The sequence below is a fragment of the Apteryx mantelli genome, chromosome 1 (genome assembly GCF_036417845.1).
Source record: "Apteryx mantelli isolate bAptMan1 chromosome 1, bAptMan1.hap1, whole genome shotgun sequence".
Classification (NCBI taxonomy): Eukaryota; Metazoa; Chordata; class Aves; order Apterygiformes; family Apterygidae; genus Apteryx; species Apteryx mantelli.
The window spans coordinates 47,719,910-47,736,287 of NC_089978.1; the positions used below are offsets into that span (position 1 = coordinate 47,719,910).

A 16,378-nucleotide genomic window follows, 5' to 3' on the forward strand; every position below is an offset into this window, starting at 1 on the left:
TTTCCCTTTCACTGGGTAGGAGTAAGAAGTATAGCACTCTGTTCAGGTTTGCTACTACCTACAAAACAGAAAAATGTTGACCATTCCAGCAGAGGCTTAGTGCAGAATTCAATGAGATATCGATAAAATATTTAACAGTAAATTGGAGTTTATTTGGAGTTGCAACTCTATGCTTTCATCTAAATTGACAGAATACAGCAAGTGGCTGGCCTTCCATTATGTGGTAATGTCACTAGATCCCAAGAAAACCAATATAAATTTTGAATTGAATATGTTATTTTTAAAGACAAAAAATAAGGCACTCAACTTTGGTTTTGTAGGTTACTGTTTGGTGTTCTGCATGTCACAACTCACATACTTCCACTACTGTTGTATGTCTAACGCTGTCCTCAGACTATGTATGCTTTGCTGTTTGGCTGTGGCCTGTAAGAGTGAAATGCTGTCCCACTGGAAGTCCCGTGTGAATTTTGCCAGTGATTTTAGTGGAGCCAGGACTTTGTCCTTCATGGTGATGGCTTTCTTTTTTCAAGAAGTGATAAGTGAAATGCCAAAGCTTAAGTCTGTGTTTATGGTTCTGTTTGCTTTCGAATACTTCTTCTGTATTTGTACCTGCAATGTTGTGGGGGAAACAAGGTTGCTGGGTTTTTTGCTTGATCAAATATTTAAAGGCTTGCTATGAATTTTGTTTTTATTTCAATGAGTTTTATAGCAATATTTAAAGTATTTAACTTTTGCTTGAGGGGGAGGAGAAAGGACATATTTTTAGAGTGTACACTCAGTACGTTTTTGTTCTTTTTTAATTTCTGACACCTTGACATTACAGGGAGATGAAAGATTCCTATTTTTGAATCTCTGTAGGCCAGCATAAGTTTATGGGGTGAGAAAAGAAGGGAGCAAGATGTCTGTTCCCTCTACCTCTGTTCAGCATCTCCTGGTGCAGTTGCACAGGGGATCAATTCCTATTGTCACTGGGGCTGTTCCAGTCTGATAATGAAGACAAAATTGTGCATAAATAGATTAGACACTGATCCATGATTTATTAGATGTCTTTTGTATGCTAAATCTCACCTCCTTTCTCAGGTTCCTGTGTTCCTACGTACTTTAGAGAAGTGTTTCAACTCTTGCTTTTATGCATTTTTTTAAACTGAAATTTGGATAGCTAAGTAACAAGTTCACTAGCAGCAAACAAATATAAAGATGTAACTTGATGTTTAGGAAAAGATTGCACTTAAATTTGTACTTCCCTGTATTTTCTCCATTTTTAATTTGTTAACATAATAATGTTTAATCATAACTTAAATGTAATTATGTTTACCCATGTTGTCATGGGCTAAAGGCAAGCATGATAGCCTCAAATAACATAGTTTGTGGTAAGTGTTGACAAGCTCACCAAAGTCAAGTGTGCTTTTGGGAGCAGAAAAAGAGGACAGTGGAAAGGGAAAATACATTCTTTTGTGGTAGAAAAGTTGCCTGTGGAAGTCTATTGCTATTAATTCATGTCCAGGGCATTAGGTGAGTAGCTGCTGCACACTGGAACAGTGTTCTGAGTACAGTCATGCTAAACAGCTGGGTTTCAGGGTAGTGATAGGAAAGCCGTAGCAAATAACTTCTGTATTGCTGCAGTGGGAGATGTACTGCTAATTCAAGCAATTACTGATGGCACTTGAAAGCATGTAAAGCTTTTCAACAACTGCACACATTAGTTGAAGGCACCTAATGAATTCTGCCCTCAAGTAAATGAAGTAGGGTCAAATACAAGCATGGCTTACAGAAGAAGCAAAAATTAGTCTGAAATTGACACTCTCCACATTTAAACAAGTCTTGCAGTAACAAGTATGGTTCTAACAATTTCTGTTTTTGTTTTGCCTTCTATTTCTAAATCCTACAGGAGGCCCAGAGGCTGCAATGCCTGATGTAAGTACTATTTACAAACAACTTACTAGCTGTGTAACCCTGGTGGTTTCAGGACACCCCCCTCACACACACACTTTCTATTGCTTTTTACACTGCCTTAAAATTCTGATCAAACAACTCAAACTACTGACTAAACTTTTTTAGTGTGTAAGAGAATGGTTGCATTCTGTCTCTTTGAAAAAGGCTAATTTAGGTTCTTGTCACTCTAAACCTGTGCTGTTTGTAATAGCTTTTGTATTTCCCATTTAAAAAAAAAAAATTTTTTTTAAATGTAGAGTGCCGATTACATGGGGGAAGATGATAAAAATATCTCATTTCTGTGCTATTTTAGCTCCCAGTCCCATCCATTAGTGCTCCTACTCGTCGGGTTTGGGACCAAGAGGAAGAACGAAAACGACAGGAAAAATGGCAAAAGGAGCAGGAGCGTTTACTGCAGGTATAGTTCATCTTCATAATCGTAGGCGGCATTCCTTTGAGTCTAGTAATTGCCAAGGAAGAAAACCTTTCTCAACTCCTGCAACTATTGATGTCCTACAAAGAGTTTCAGATGCTTTCATGGCAGAACAGAAACACGCACTAGCAATTACCCAGCAAAAAAAGGTGGAAATGCTAGTGAGCTTCATGAAATCAAAACCTAGGCTGTATGTTCACTGTAGCAGAAATGCTCAGTCATCACAAGGCCGGTATGATCTTACTGGCAACTGAATTTAAAGGGCAAGCAGAAACCGAAGTGGCAGCGGTCTTCACTTTTAAATATGAGTTTTATTTTTTAAGAAAATTGTCTCTAGGGTGGGGTTTACCTTCAATTTGAGGTGTTGCCTTGTATTTGGAGATGAAGAGAAGGGAGCCAGTGCCTCAGATGGATGCCTGTTACCATCCTATGTGTTGGTCAACCTGATTCCCAGGATCTCTGTGAGTTCAGGAAGCTGAAGCTACTGATGAGCGCAAAGAACATCTTCACATCCAGTTTGCTAGAGCTGGAGGAAAGGATTGCAGAGAGAAGGGGCAATGTGTGTCACCTTAGGACAGTATAAAAAACAAACACATTCTAGAGCTGAATGGGCTTATGTTTCAATGAGCTGTGGTCATTGCTCTAAAACATATGTCTGAAAATTAAATTAAGGTTAGTTATCTAAAGTCTGTTGGCTAGCAGAGACATTGGTGAACATCACTTTCTCTGCAGAAGCCCTCTTATTAAAATTGGTGCATTCAGCAAAAGATTGTGATGTCAAAACATAACTTAGCTACCCCATTGCTTTTAGGATGCTTTATCTTTTTTCATTCCTCTTAGCTTGTAAACTCTGCAAGGCTACAGCAGTGCCTTCCTAAATATGTATGTGGCCTCTTACGCTTTGGGTGCTCCATTTGACACTCAAAGAGATGTCTTTAAAGAACAAAATTTGCCTCCCCTTTCCTTCTTGAGAACAGTCTTAGTCTTCTCCCATTGCTTTTTTCTTTTTCTTTGCTTCTCCTTCTTTAGTCTTGAAGAACTAAATTTGGCCAGAGTAATAATGTTCCCTTTCTTCCGCATGATCCCAATGATGATTTTTCAAATAACAGAGAAAAGAAACCAGATCTTTCTTTACTTCCTTCCAGTATCTTAGAAGGAATACTTTTGACATTGTTAAGCATTTTGCTTTTCCCAAGACCTAAGTGGCGACTGACAAAACCCACTAAACCATTTATTGTGTGCCTTGAATAATGCCTTTAAGACATTGCATTGATTTCATACCAAATCCAGTCATAGGACAAATTCAGAGGTCCAGAAATTGGCTTTTGTTTAGATAAGCTTCCAAAAGATCAAGTGTTCTCACTTGAACCAAATTACTGCCTCATATTTCGCTTGTAGGGCACTTTGTGTTTACCTTATTACTGTGTCCAATTCCAAGTTAAATATAATTACTCTGTCTTTCAAGAAATACCTTACATAGCTGGGTTTCGTTCAAATGGAAACTAAACTGTAAGGCAGGGAATATAACAGATGTGAGGATGGTTGTTAGGAGACCTAGCAAGTAAACCTGGATTCTGTGAAATCAATGACCAGATTCCTTTTGATTTGTATTTGGGCCAGGATTTCACTCGCTCATGCCAGACCCAATGTCCTGATGGAGCTCCAGCATGTTTTTACCACACCAGTCTGACTGTTTTAAGGCATATTAAATAAAAGTATTATATTTTAATGCAAATAAAACATACCCTGGTTCTTATTTGTGTGTCTAACTTCAATCTAACCTAACAGGAGAAATACCAACGGGAACAAGAAAAACTGAGAGAAGAATGGCTACGAGCTAAGCAGGAAGCAGAAAAAGAGAGCTCCAAATATTTAGATGAGGTAGGCTATGAATATGGCTTCACCTGTAACAGTGCAGTTTCATGGTCCTTCCCCCCCCCCCCCCCCAAATAGTAGAAATATGGAAGCAGGGAAATAATTGTTTTGCTATGTCATATATCTTCTCACTTTGGAAAATAAATGCTTCTAAAATAAAAACATTGTCTATAACTTGGCAGAAAGAGGTTGCAAAGATAGGACATAAAGAGGAAATGGGATGTTCCTGACCTGTTGAATTAGACTTTTTTCGTGATGGATTGGTTAAGTAACTAATACCAGAAATATGTTGACAATGGTTACAACATGTAGGATATTATTGTGACCAGAATGAAAATGGTCACCTTTTTTGCTGAATAATATTTAACTCCTTTTGTTACCTGAAATTCTGCTTCATCATTATGCTCGTTCATATGTGCCTGGCTTGTTACTGTCATCCCATTCATCCTGTCTCTGATAAATTTACATAATAAATCAACTTCAGCATTGCTATGTTTCAAAATATTGAATGTCCATTTTCTGTAGCTGCCTACTTTTGTAGTTGTTGCCTATGGGAAGATGAACAGGTTTTTTTCCTGGGCGTGGGAGGTGTCTGAGATATCTTCTCTATTGCTGTATGAGATCAAGGAGTGCTGCTTCAGGCATCCTAGCTAGAGCAGTTGTGTTTATATAGAGTAATGAACAAGACGACTCTAATTTAAAGCTTAGGACTTCAATAAGAAACCTCTTTGACCTGTTAGAGGACTTTGCAGCAAAAGGATGCAAAACATGTCATCTTTTTAATTGTTAGAATCAAAGACTGGACCAGTCTTTAATTGGCATAGAGTATTTGTTCATGTCAATTAAAAGATTTTTAGACTGCTGAAAGACTTTTTCTCATGTTTGAGAGAAGAGTCATAGATTGGTAGGTCTGAGGCTTGACTTTTAGATGCTAGAGGGGTGCAGGAAGGGTGGGGGCTTTCTCTACATGACAAGTCATGTGGAATTCATTGGTCTGGTACACGCTTGCAGTGGTTCCCTTAGGTAGGTCCCAGGTTTCTGAGTAAGAAGGGTAAGAAAAAATGTTGGTATGTGATGATTTTCTTATTGTAGGCGTCATAGAAGGGTTTGTTTTCAGTGGGCATGTAAGTGGAGATGAGCTGGCTTGAAAAGTAAGTGGTTTTTAGATGTTTTAGAAGGATGTTTCACATACTAGTGGACACACAGCCCATGGAGCTAGCTAAGGCTGCTGTGTGAAATGGAGCTCTTGCATTAGGAGAATGTGCTTGCAGACATTCAAAGATGAAACCAAAGTACACTGTGTGCATTGCATTGAGAATGTCTGGGTTGCTTTTTATCCCAGTCTTCTGTTATAGAATAAACAAAATGTTTTCTAAATGAGCAACCTGCTCTGTTTAAAAAAAAACAAAACCAGCCTCCCTCCCTCAACACCTTTTTTTTTTCTTTCTTTTTCTTTCTTTTTCCCTCCCCCTGCTGCAGGAGCAGACTGTCCTAACTTTAAACACAGTGTCTGTCCCTGCACTGACTCCGTCAGTGTCCAGCTGGAGGGCAAGCACTGGAACGAATACTCCTGACGATACAGAAGGAGATGGAGGAAGTGAGTCAGCAGCACGCTTGCTGCATGAGGAAGAAAAAGAACAGCAACGGAGGAGGCTCCAGGAGGAACAGCAGATCCAGGAAGAAGCAGCCCTCCGTTTTCAGCAAGAAAGGGAGCTCCAGGAACAAGAGCTTGAGAGACAACGTAAAGAGCAGGAACAGCAATATGCTGAGGAGCAGAAGCGGCGTGCGGAGATGGAGGAGGATCAGAAGCGACATGCAGAAAGGCAGAGGGAAGCATCAGTGGAGACACCTCAGTACCAAAGGTCTGTGCTTGTGAAGGGAGATGTGCTCTCTCTTCCATCTGCATAGAAATTTAAATACGTTTCTAAGCGACTGTAGAAGTCCTGAATGTATAAGTGCATTTGTGTATGATTCCTACCATAGATTAGTCACTCACTGCAGGGCACCACATGATAGCCTAAACCTGCTAGCTACTTATATGTACTTCAGCAGTGAAATAGTAAGGGCCTGGTTGTGCCATCCCTTACGCATAGTGTAAGCGTCATCAGACAAGTGTGCGTGACCAAGTTGGCACAATTTGAGAAATTCCTCTGCCCTAGTACACGTTAGTCTGTTCTGTTGCAAACCGTTTTACCTTATGTAAACCTGTTTTATTTTGCCCTGGAATAGACTAGAAATAATTGCATGTGTATTTTGGCATTTTGGCACCTAGAAGCTGTTCGGTGATAGCTTAAACTGCTGAAGCCTGACTGCAAATGCTCATTGCCATAAGTGACATTTTATTGCACAAATTATCTTGCTGAGGCTACCCATTCTTTTCAGAAGTAGAAGAGTCAGGTCTAAGACACACTCTTTCCCCATGTATCAAGTGTTCTTCTAATCCACTTCTGCTGGTTTTTAAACAGGAAGCTAAGTATAAATACAGTAATTGCAGCCAAATCAAAGATGACCTGAAGCGCTTACTGTGAAGATTTGTTAGTCTCTGCATAATCTTATAAGTTGAAAGCCAGTGGTTCATCATATAGGGTTTTCAGAAGAAATACTAAGTTAACTATTCTCCAGCAAATACATGTCTGACTTTCAAGAGATTTCTCTCATTTTAGTTTGACAATGCAACAATGCAGTTTAATTGCTGTGTTAATTACCCAGTAAGGGGTATCATGATATCTGAGTTAACAGATACTGGCTTAGATATCGCAGCCTGTTAGAAATATCCACTGTGGGTATATTTATTCTAGAGGTGAAACAGTTTTTCTTCTTCAGCATCTTATTAAAAAAAAAGTAGTTAATTTACAAGTACATGTTCTTGCCCAGAAAAGTTTTCCTACTACTATTACAGGTGTCATGGGAGATTAATCTGACTGAAAGATTAGAACGATAAGTTTTCCTTGTTTTATTGTGTACTTAGCTAGTCATACACAAGGCAGTAATTTTTGCTGTTTCTCTTGAGGGTTGTTTTTTCCCCCCTGTTGTATAAGCAAAAAGAGATGTCTGAAGATAATGCTTGGTATCAAGTTAAATCTTAGAAGAAGAAAATATGATTACAAAATTGCATATATTTGCAGGGGAGATTGTGAGATCTGGAGTTACTTTAACTCATGTTAAATTGCTGCTGCTGCTTGAGATCCATGCTGAGCAAAACAGAGGCATGGTTGCTAAAATGGCTAAACAGGTTCTTCTTGGCAGCTGAGCCAGAGTATCTCTACAGTTTTAGCTTGCTGCAATTGTAGGATAATAAGACTTTGTGCAGTAACTTATTAAGCTGCTGTAATATAATTGCATATCTAAATCCTTGATATGTACTTTAGTCTTGGAGGATTTCATTGCTTCTGAGGTTGCTGCAAAAGGATGCCTTTTGCTAAACAAGGATGGCTTTGCTTAATATTAAATGAGCAGGTTCAGTCAAACTGCAATTTTAAATATCTAGTGTTAAATGTTTGTTTGTGATGATAGCCAAAGATCCAATTTGAAATGTGAAATGTTATATAAACTTATATGAAGGCATGATACTTGCCCCAAAGAGCTGTGCTGGCTGTCGACTAGTGGCAGAGCACTGAGGTTGGGAACAGGCAAGTGGGAAAGAGCTCTGTCTGTGCAATTTTGTGAGTATTTCTCCCTCTGGGTTACAGACTACACCCAGATAGTTTGCTAGAATATACACTCAACTTTTAGAGAACTGCTGTGTTTGGACAAAGCTTTACTTCTGGCATTGAAACTGATAAGATAAACACTGTCATCTACTAATACTTACAATTTTTGCAGTGTTTATAAGTCTTTTTTTTTCCCTCATGGATTTTCATGTTCCTAACTGATACATCTGAGCTTTCTCATTTTTCTGTCTGTATGCTTGCTGTTTGTTCAACTTCTAGAAAATTTTTGTTTAATATATATTTTATTGTGTGTGTGTTTTGTTTATAGACATTATGAGCTCTATGAAGTATCTAAAACGATAGAGGATCGACCTGGCCATCCTCTCATTGACAGGTAATAGAGAATTAAACTGCTAGGTAAGTTGAAACATTACCTTCAGCAGTAAGTGTTAACCAATTTGGCATGCTGAGGTTTAGATTCTTTGTCACTTACAAACAAGTACTTGCAAGCAGTTTTTCCAATAACCTTTCTTTGGGTTCTTTTGTTTTGTTTCTGGCTAATAAGACTAAGCCTGTTTAGAACGTTCACCCTTTTTATATGCTGAAGGGTCTGTTTTGAGTATTTTTAATAGAAAATATTTGTACTTCTGTGTACATCTTTTTCTGTATACGAACTTAATAATACACCTTGTTTATAGGCATTATGAGCATTACGAGGTTTCTAAAACCATTGAGGAGCGACCTGATCAGTCATTTGCTGACAGGTAGGTGTGATATTGAATTTCAGCATCAATTATAACATCACTATTTCTGTGTCAGAAAGCCTTGAAATGTCCAATAACTTTAACCGTGGTGATTAGTTTATATTATGTATCACTGCTGTGTTTTGCAGTTTTCATGTTGTGTTTTCATCTTGAGGAAAAAAAGTAGCCAAACTTTTGGCAAATTATAGGCTGTGTTGTAAACAACAGTTAGTCAGCAGGATTATACTAGGAGAAGCAGAACTATAAGGAAGTAAATATGTGGGTGGCACTAGACTTACCTGACTGGAAAACAATTTCATCTAAAATTGTGATTGTGTCATAATGTGCTATACAAACTAAGGTGCAGTTGTCCTGATCAAGATTGTGAAACCTGAGACAGCAAGCAGGGAGGGAGGTGAGAGATAGCAGCGGCTTATTTATCAAGAAGGCAGTAGCTGTACCACCTGTTAAGTTACACTCTCTTCACTTTGACTGTTTTCTGTTTTGTTTTAGACTGTGCTCAGTGGTTTGGGGGGTTGGGGTTTTTTTGTTGTTGTTGGTTTTTCTTTTTTTTTTTTTTAATTCATTTCAATAGAATATGTTAGCTATTACAGATTTATTGGGCTCTTTGAATAGACAACTTTTTCTTCTCCCTTTGACTTACTGGCTACAGTTAAAAAAACCTCCATAATAACCTAAATCTAAGACACTTCTATCAAGTTTTTGTCCTAGATGGCATCCCATAGTAGTTCCAAATGATAATCTCCACTGCATATTTATTCCATTCTTATAGTTCGAATCAGCATGCCCTTCTGTATTAAGAGGAATCCCCAAATTTACAGGGTACAACTTAAGGATCTGTTTAGATCTGGAAGATCTAAATCTAACTTTAGAAAGTTGCCTCCATTAAACAGTTACCTCTTAAATACATACGTATGTATATGAGGAGGAGGCTCAGGTGCTCAAATCATCCTGGACCAGGGTGCCCTGCTCTTTGGAAGTCCTGTTCACTACAAACAACTGTGCAATTGTGTCCTCTCAAATGAGTAAAACAGTAGATTGGCACTGTACAACAGATAGCTAGAACTGGGGGGACCAGGAAATTTGATGCAATTTGGTTATGTATCATTTACCTGTAGATAAAGCACAAGACTCCCTTTATACACGCTTATGCAGCCAGTGTTATATGTGCAAAAATGCTGCTGTGCAGCCATCCATAGCTTTGCTGTTGAAGTTGTGGCCCAGCAAAGGAGTTCTGTTTCTTTCTGAACTATTTGAAACCGAGAAACTGGCTGTGTTATTTAGGGCTAATAAGGTAGCAGAAGGGTGTTGCTAAAGCTCCCTTCTATACTGTCAGCAAACCAGCTGTTTGCCATATGCTTTCCTGCATATTTTTGAGTGGCTTTTCTTGGCTAAAGCCAATTTAAAAAATGATGCTGCTGGGTATAATCAGTGAATAATAAATTCCCAAGAACAATTGGCATGCAGTATTTGAGGACGTGCTTTGCTGACAGTCTAGTAGCACTGTTGAAGTATGATTTCAGTTTCTCACAAAGTTAGGTTATTTTATATACCTGCTTTGAAAGTTATCACCTGACTATAGTCTTTACAAAGCTTCCATAGGGAAGGGACTGTGTTTCTTGCATGTTTGTATTCAATAAAGTACAATGCTTGTTCCCTTATAGCTGAAGCTGGGAACTTTCACAAGTCTTTAATATGTAATTATCTGTGGCCAATATTGACGTCTTTTTCCCCCCTTAATATCCTGTTGTCCTTTTGTCTGTTTCTTTGTCTCTTGTTTTAAGTACATTGCAAGTTGTTGTTGAGAGGGCTGGTGAAAGGAAGGGCTGGGTATCTATAATCCAGAGTGGTGAGATCTTTGTTCATGACAGAGTCTCCTAGTTGAGATAGAGAAATGAATGTTTTCTATATCTTTAGGAATAAGTCCAAGTCAACTTCAGAACTGGATGAAGTCACAGCAAACAGAAATGGTAAGTACTGTTTAATTTCCACTATTTTTTAAATGTATCTTTCTTGGAAACTGGTCTAGCAACAGAAGTAGTCATCCTAACAAGATTAATTGTCAAAGATCTTTTTGATAGCCGCATCAAATTGGTTATGTATCATTTACCTGTAGATAAAGCACAAGACTCCCTTTATACACGCTTATGCAGCCAGTGTTATATGTGCAAAAATGCTGCTGTGCAGCCATCCATAGCTTTGCTGTTGAAGTTGTGGCCCAACAAAGGAGTTCTGTTTCTTTCTGAACTATTTGAAACCGAGAAACTGGCTTCAAATTCATAACATGGCACAATTTACTGAATTTTTAACAGGAGGAGAAAATTGATACAGTCAACAGATAGGTCTAAGGCAAATATGATTAGCTACTCTCTTGAGTGCCTTAGCAGTGATTACGAAGGAAACTTAGATGCCTAACTTTTAGATGACTGAAACTTTACAAGATAAACCCTGTCCTGTAGATCTAGCACTGAAATTGTTGTACGTTCTCATGCTGTGTTTGCTTTGTCAATAAAAAAGCTCTACATACCAAGATGACATGCATTTGGCACAACTGTTAGCTGTTTTTAACTGCTGTTAGTGTAGGACTAACACAGCCAGAAGTCAGTTTTTGGTACTGTCACAGTGGCTTTTTTCCGAGATCCTGCTGCCTTTCTTGAGTTGTGTTCTTCAGTTATATTACTGCTTTTTCAAAGGAAAGTATATAAACAATTTTCTAAATACGTTACAGAAGTAAACTTTCAAAAGCTATTTCTGTGTCTAAAATGTGATGGAAAAGGTTTTGTACTAACAGTGGATTTGCATATACAAACAGTATGGGTGACAGTGAATATGAGAAATTAGTGGATAGATGACTGCAGCAAGATGAGCTGAAGCAAAAGCAGACAAAGGATATATATAAAGAACTTGAGGTATGAGTTTGAGGAAAATAAATGGTGTATTAGAGGAAATATTATGAATTGACAGTAGTGCTTTCACACATTAAAGCTTGGTCATTGAAACTAATGAGAAAATAAACTTTCACCATATTGTATAATGGTAATCTATAGCAATAAACCAAGAGAAAATCTGTAGTCAGAACAGTATTTAAAAGGATTGAAATTTAAATTGAAGTGACTTATTGCTGAGTAATTTTCTCAATTCAATAGTCCCACTGTAAAGGATACTTATAATGTTTAGAAAACAACAAAGTTGCTGCCATCTAACATCTAAACTCATATTAAAGAAAGATGATTTGTTTGTTTCCCGTTTCAAAATTTCAAGCAGGGTTCAAAAGGTCTTCTACACCATAAATCTCACTTCCACTGGCTAGTTAACATAGCATCCAAATAATAGAGAAAACTGTAAGATTTAAATATAAATATATGTGTGTGTGTATCAAGATAAGCATATCAAGATTAAGCAATGTGTCTAGCACCTTGAATAGGGAAAGAATTCCTGAACACAGGAACAACTTATAGAAAAAGAAAATATAAATTCTGAAAGGGGAAGAAAGTATCCCACCATTCAATTATATATTCTATGTGTGCTTCAGTTTATGATATCGGAGAGGAAGAATCTAACTTGTAGAGCTAAAACATGTCATGCTCTTTTAAAAAAGCCTATCACAAAAAGTGAAAGGAAATACCTATTTGTAGATAAATTAAACTTCATGTAAAGGGCCACACTAATAGAAATATGAATAAAACATTTTTGTAATAAATAATGATGTATTGTGAAGTTTGATACTGGTCATTTGAAACCCAACTGTGAAAAGGGAACTAGAAAAACTTGTGAATATGGTGAAGAATTACTGCTTCTGGAACTATATCCAGGGTACTGGATGCTTGATATCTAGTTTTGTACCTTAAGATGTCTAGCCAAAGTTTCTGCATGTTGTTCAAATAGGTACTCACAGCAAATATTCGGAAAGGTCTTGGAACACTAGTGAGTCACAGAAGGGGCCTCAGAAGGAGCATGGCCTGTCTGCAGCAGAGCTGGAGAGACAACAAATCCTTCAGGAAATGAGAAAGAAAACATCTCTACATACGGACAGCAGCTGGATTAGGCAGCGCAGTTCCAGTGTACATAAGGAGCCTATTAGTCTGTACAGCAATAGTATGAGGAGGTAGGAATCATGTTAAAAATGAACTTTGTCTCTCGTTAGATATTTTTGTTTGGTTATTCAAAGCTTCTGTTTTTATTGCAAAGTACAGAAACAAATCCAGCCTGTAAAATGCTGTACGGGAATCTGAATGGCCATACAGACAGAAAGTAGCCAGTGTTATAGCTGGGATTCAATTTTTGCGAGTACTGAGTGTGGAGATGTGACTCTGTGACCTGTAAATTACTCCTTATTTCTTGGCTGATATACCAGCAACGGAAATCAATAGTGCGCCTTGTCACTGAGAACCGTGTTTAAGAATTTCAGTATGACAATTCATTGTGGAAATTGATTATTATAGCTAAAGAAGATATGTCTTTTACATAGAAATATCATTTTGGAAAGTCTAGAGTTTGTGTCTTGCTTTAAACAACATGTAAATGTTGGGTCTGTCACTTAGGAAACAGGCCGAGTTATCAGTCATGGGAGCGTTTGGCTGTTGCGCCAACACCTTGTTTCTAGACAGTGTCACTATCCAGTGGTGGGTGGATTGTTATTTTCAAACTGGTATCCCTTGGAGAAAACACAAACGAACCCACTATCTGAGGTCTGTTGATATGCAACAGATTTTGATATAGTTTGCCCTGATAAGACTACAGTGAAGAGTATTTTGCCATTATTCTGTAGTCTTGAGTGCCACCTTTCTTTCACCCCTCTCATGTTTTTCCCCTGAGACCAGCACCGGACACAAAGGGTAGTTTGCAGCTGAAACACTTTACATTAATGTATTAAAAGTATTGCTCAGGGTGATCAAACAAAAATATTCATGCTGGAAAATCTTTAAAATGCCAAGATAATGTTTTCCTTTTTTAAAACCCTGAATATGGCTCTTTTAGTTCAGCTGTACTGCCCTTTACGTTTGTATATGTAACTATATTACAGGGGCGAGTCTTTGGACAATCTCGATTCTTCGAGAACAAGCTCATGGAGGCATCATTCGTGGATGAATCAGTCCGCATCCTCCTCATCTCTGTCATCTAGTCAAGATTTCAGTCGTCCAGTGTCCACTTCAAACCGAGCCTATATGCGCACTCCTTCCTCCAGCAAAGCACCTCCTTCAGCCAGCTCTGTGAGAGCCCCGTCTTTGTCCCAAACTGTCCACCGGGCTCAGTCACCCATCTCTGCTTCCCAGCCAGGGTCGCAGATGCACAGCAGGTCAGTAGCGCCCTTCTGCTGGAAATGTATAAACCTTGGTCTGTGGTGAAGAGCGAACTCTATAGATACCATGGTCTACAGCAGTGTTCTCATCTGTAACCTTAATTAAGAAGTTAAGTAAAAATGCCTTGAGTTTTCTGACTGAAAGGGATGTTGGAACTATGAGCTGGTATTACCTACCTGTTCCTTGCAGCCATTCAGAAAATTCCCCAGGCTTTGTCATCACTGCTCTTTACACTATTAAAAAAATAAAAAAAAAAATCACCAGTCTCCAAGCTATTTGTTGATTACCAAAATGATTAGTAAAAGCCTTCTCCAGATGGCATTTCTGGCATTTATTTTCTTAGGCTTCTTTTAACAAAAGATTCCTAAAACCCACAGTTTACTGCCTTCATCTTCATCTCTCCTCCCCCCTGTTTTCTGGCATATGGTCAACAACTTCTCAAGGAGCACTCAGGAATGCTCATAACCAATGACCTTGGAGAATTACAGAGTAGGATGTTGTTTTTAATCTGGGAAGGAGAGCAAGAATTACAACGTATTTTGAAATAACAATGGAATTCAGTTGTGGTAGGGTAGATAACTGCTGTCTTATGCACTTGAAACATTTAAAAAGTACCTTGAGATAAGACTGTAGAGAATCATCCACACACAATTACGTGTATTATATAGAATAACACTGTAAACACTGCTCTTGCATTTTCAGACACTTGATAAATTGACCAATTTTTTTAAAGCTAGGCTCCTGCATTCTTTATAGCATAAGAAAATGACCCTTTTAAACATATTTGCTCATCTTGTTCTCACTTTCATTTTCTGATTTGCTAACATCCTGGTGGATCTATGGAAATTGACCTCCATATGGCATACGTTCAAAGAGTTAACATAATATTTTATGTCCAGGACTAGCCTCCTGTTATCTAATAGGGTGCAGATGGTGGGACTTGGCAGGGGAGGCTTGCTAAAATACGGCCTTTAGATGTTTTCCCCAAAATAAGAAGTGAGGCAGGAGCAGAAAAACCTGTGTGTTTTTTACTCTCCAAACTTAACAATATCCTTTTTTAGGTTTATTTGTGGAAGGCATTCTGTGCAATGAAACATCTCTCAGGAATGTGACAGAATTTTCTCATTTGTTACTATGTAACTTTCATTTAAATTAGCTTTAATTTAGCTTTCCCTAGCTTTCAGTTCTGTTGTACAGAATACTCATTTTCAACTTATTTTCCCCAAGCAGTCAGACAGTCCACTTGTTACCAGTATTCTCTGTGCTTTTTTGTTTTTAATCTCAAAAAGTCTTTGATAACTTTTCTTTGTCTTTTAAACCTTTTCAAGCTGATTTTTAAGGATTTTTCATTCTGTATCTAGGTCAGTCAGTGGGAAGAAAATCTGTTCATACTGTAATAACGTTCTGGGCAAAGGAGCAGCCATGATCATTGAGTCTCTCGGTCTTTGTTATCATTTACATTGCTTTAAGGTGAGAGCTGAGAGTAACACCATGAAGGAACAGGAACTAATCAGGAGCACGCATGGCTACTCAGTGTTATGCTCACAGGGGCTCTACTAATCACCTGCTTTGCCTTTTACTCTGACAGCATGCTACAGGCATATTTCCATGAGGCAGTCCTATCTGCAGGCATTTAGCACTCAACTCTAGGGCTGTTTCTCAAGTGCCAGAGCAAACAAGTGTGACACATCTCACAGTTCTTTCTTCTTTGAATAGACGGCAAAAAATCAGAAGGAGCTGAGCAACCTCTCCTAGAGAAATCGGGTCCTTTCAAAATATCTCAAGCCTGAGATATTTGAATATTTAGTTGGCAACTGAATCATCTAAAGTGACCAATCCCTTCTAGCTGAAGGGCTGGATCATTATTTTGCCCCATGCTGCTGAGCTGATGGTAGCAGTGTTCACCTGGTGTTTTCCTGGCACAGGCATGCTGACAGTGTTCAAACTGACTGGATACAACCCAGCACCCAACCAGAAGCTGTGGTTAGAGCTAATCAACCCTGGTCAGAAGTTGGGTATATTAGCTCATGCTCAGCACTGAGACATGGTTACGTGACTTTCGGCCAGTTTGGGGCATACACAGAGCTGGAAGAATTATGTCTATCTAAAAAAGATGTAGAAGAATTGCTAGATGCCCTATTCCAGGACTAGATTAGGAATTAGACTCTGATTTGGACACCCTCTTCGACCCTGCTTCCTTCATGGGTTTAGGAAAGACTCTTCTGTGTCTGGTTCAGAACATTTTCCCTCTGTGACCAGCTCAAATGTGTCAACCAGAAAATTGCAAGGAACTACAAGGCTTTTCCTATTCCTGACCACCTGAGGAGGAGGGACTGGAGTAATCTGGGGAGGTTATTCTTCACTCCCTTTCCACAGAACATATTTTATGTGCAAGAGGATCAATCAGTAGGTTTTGACCTAGCG

General features: G+C 38.5%; 1 protein-coding gene across 7 annotated transcripts in view; it reads left to right on the top strand.

Annotated features, from left to right (window-relative positions):
- The window catches only part of LMO7 (LIM domain 7), a 137,361-nt gene that overhangs the window by 116,901 nt on the left and 4,082 nt on the right, over positions 1–16,378 (top strand). For 5 of the 7 annotated variants that reach the window (XM_067292827.1, XM_067292849.1, XM_067292858.1 and 2 more), the window contains 10 exons: positions 1,889–1,914; positions 2,246–2,350; positions 4,154–4,246; positions 5,720–6,102; positions 8,219–8,284; positions 8,589–8,654; positions 10,572–10,624; positions 12,540–12,759; positions 13,678–13,950; positions 15,316–15,424. In XM_067292827.1, the coding sequence (XP_067148928.1) occupies positions 1,889–1,914; positions 2,246–2,350; positions 4,154–4,246; positions 5,720–6,102; positions 8,219–8,284; positions 8,589–8,654; positions 10,572–10,624; positions 12,540–12,759; positions 13,678–13,950; positions 15,316–15,424 (1,394 nt within the window). The remainder of the gene's footprint in view (positions 1–1,888; positions 1,915–2,245; positions 2,351–4,153; positions 4,247–5,719; positions 6,103–8,218; positions 8,285–8,588; positions 8,655–10,571; positions 10,625–12,539; positions 12,760–13,677; positions 13,951–15,315; positions 15,425–16,378) is intronic. The other 2 variants (XM_067292873.1, XM_067292841.1) reach the window with 1 other exon arrangement.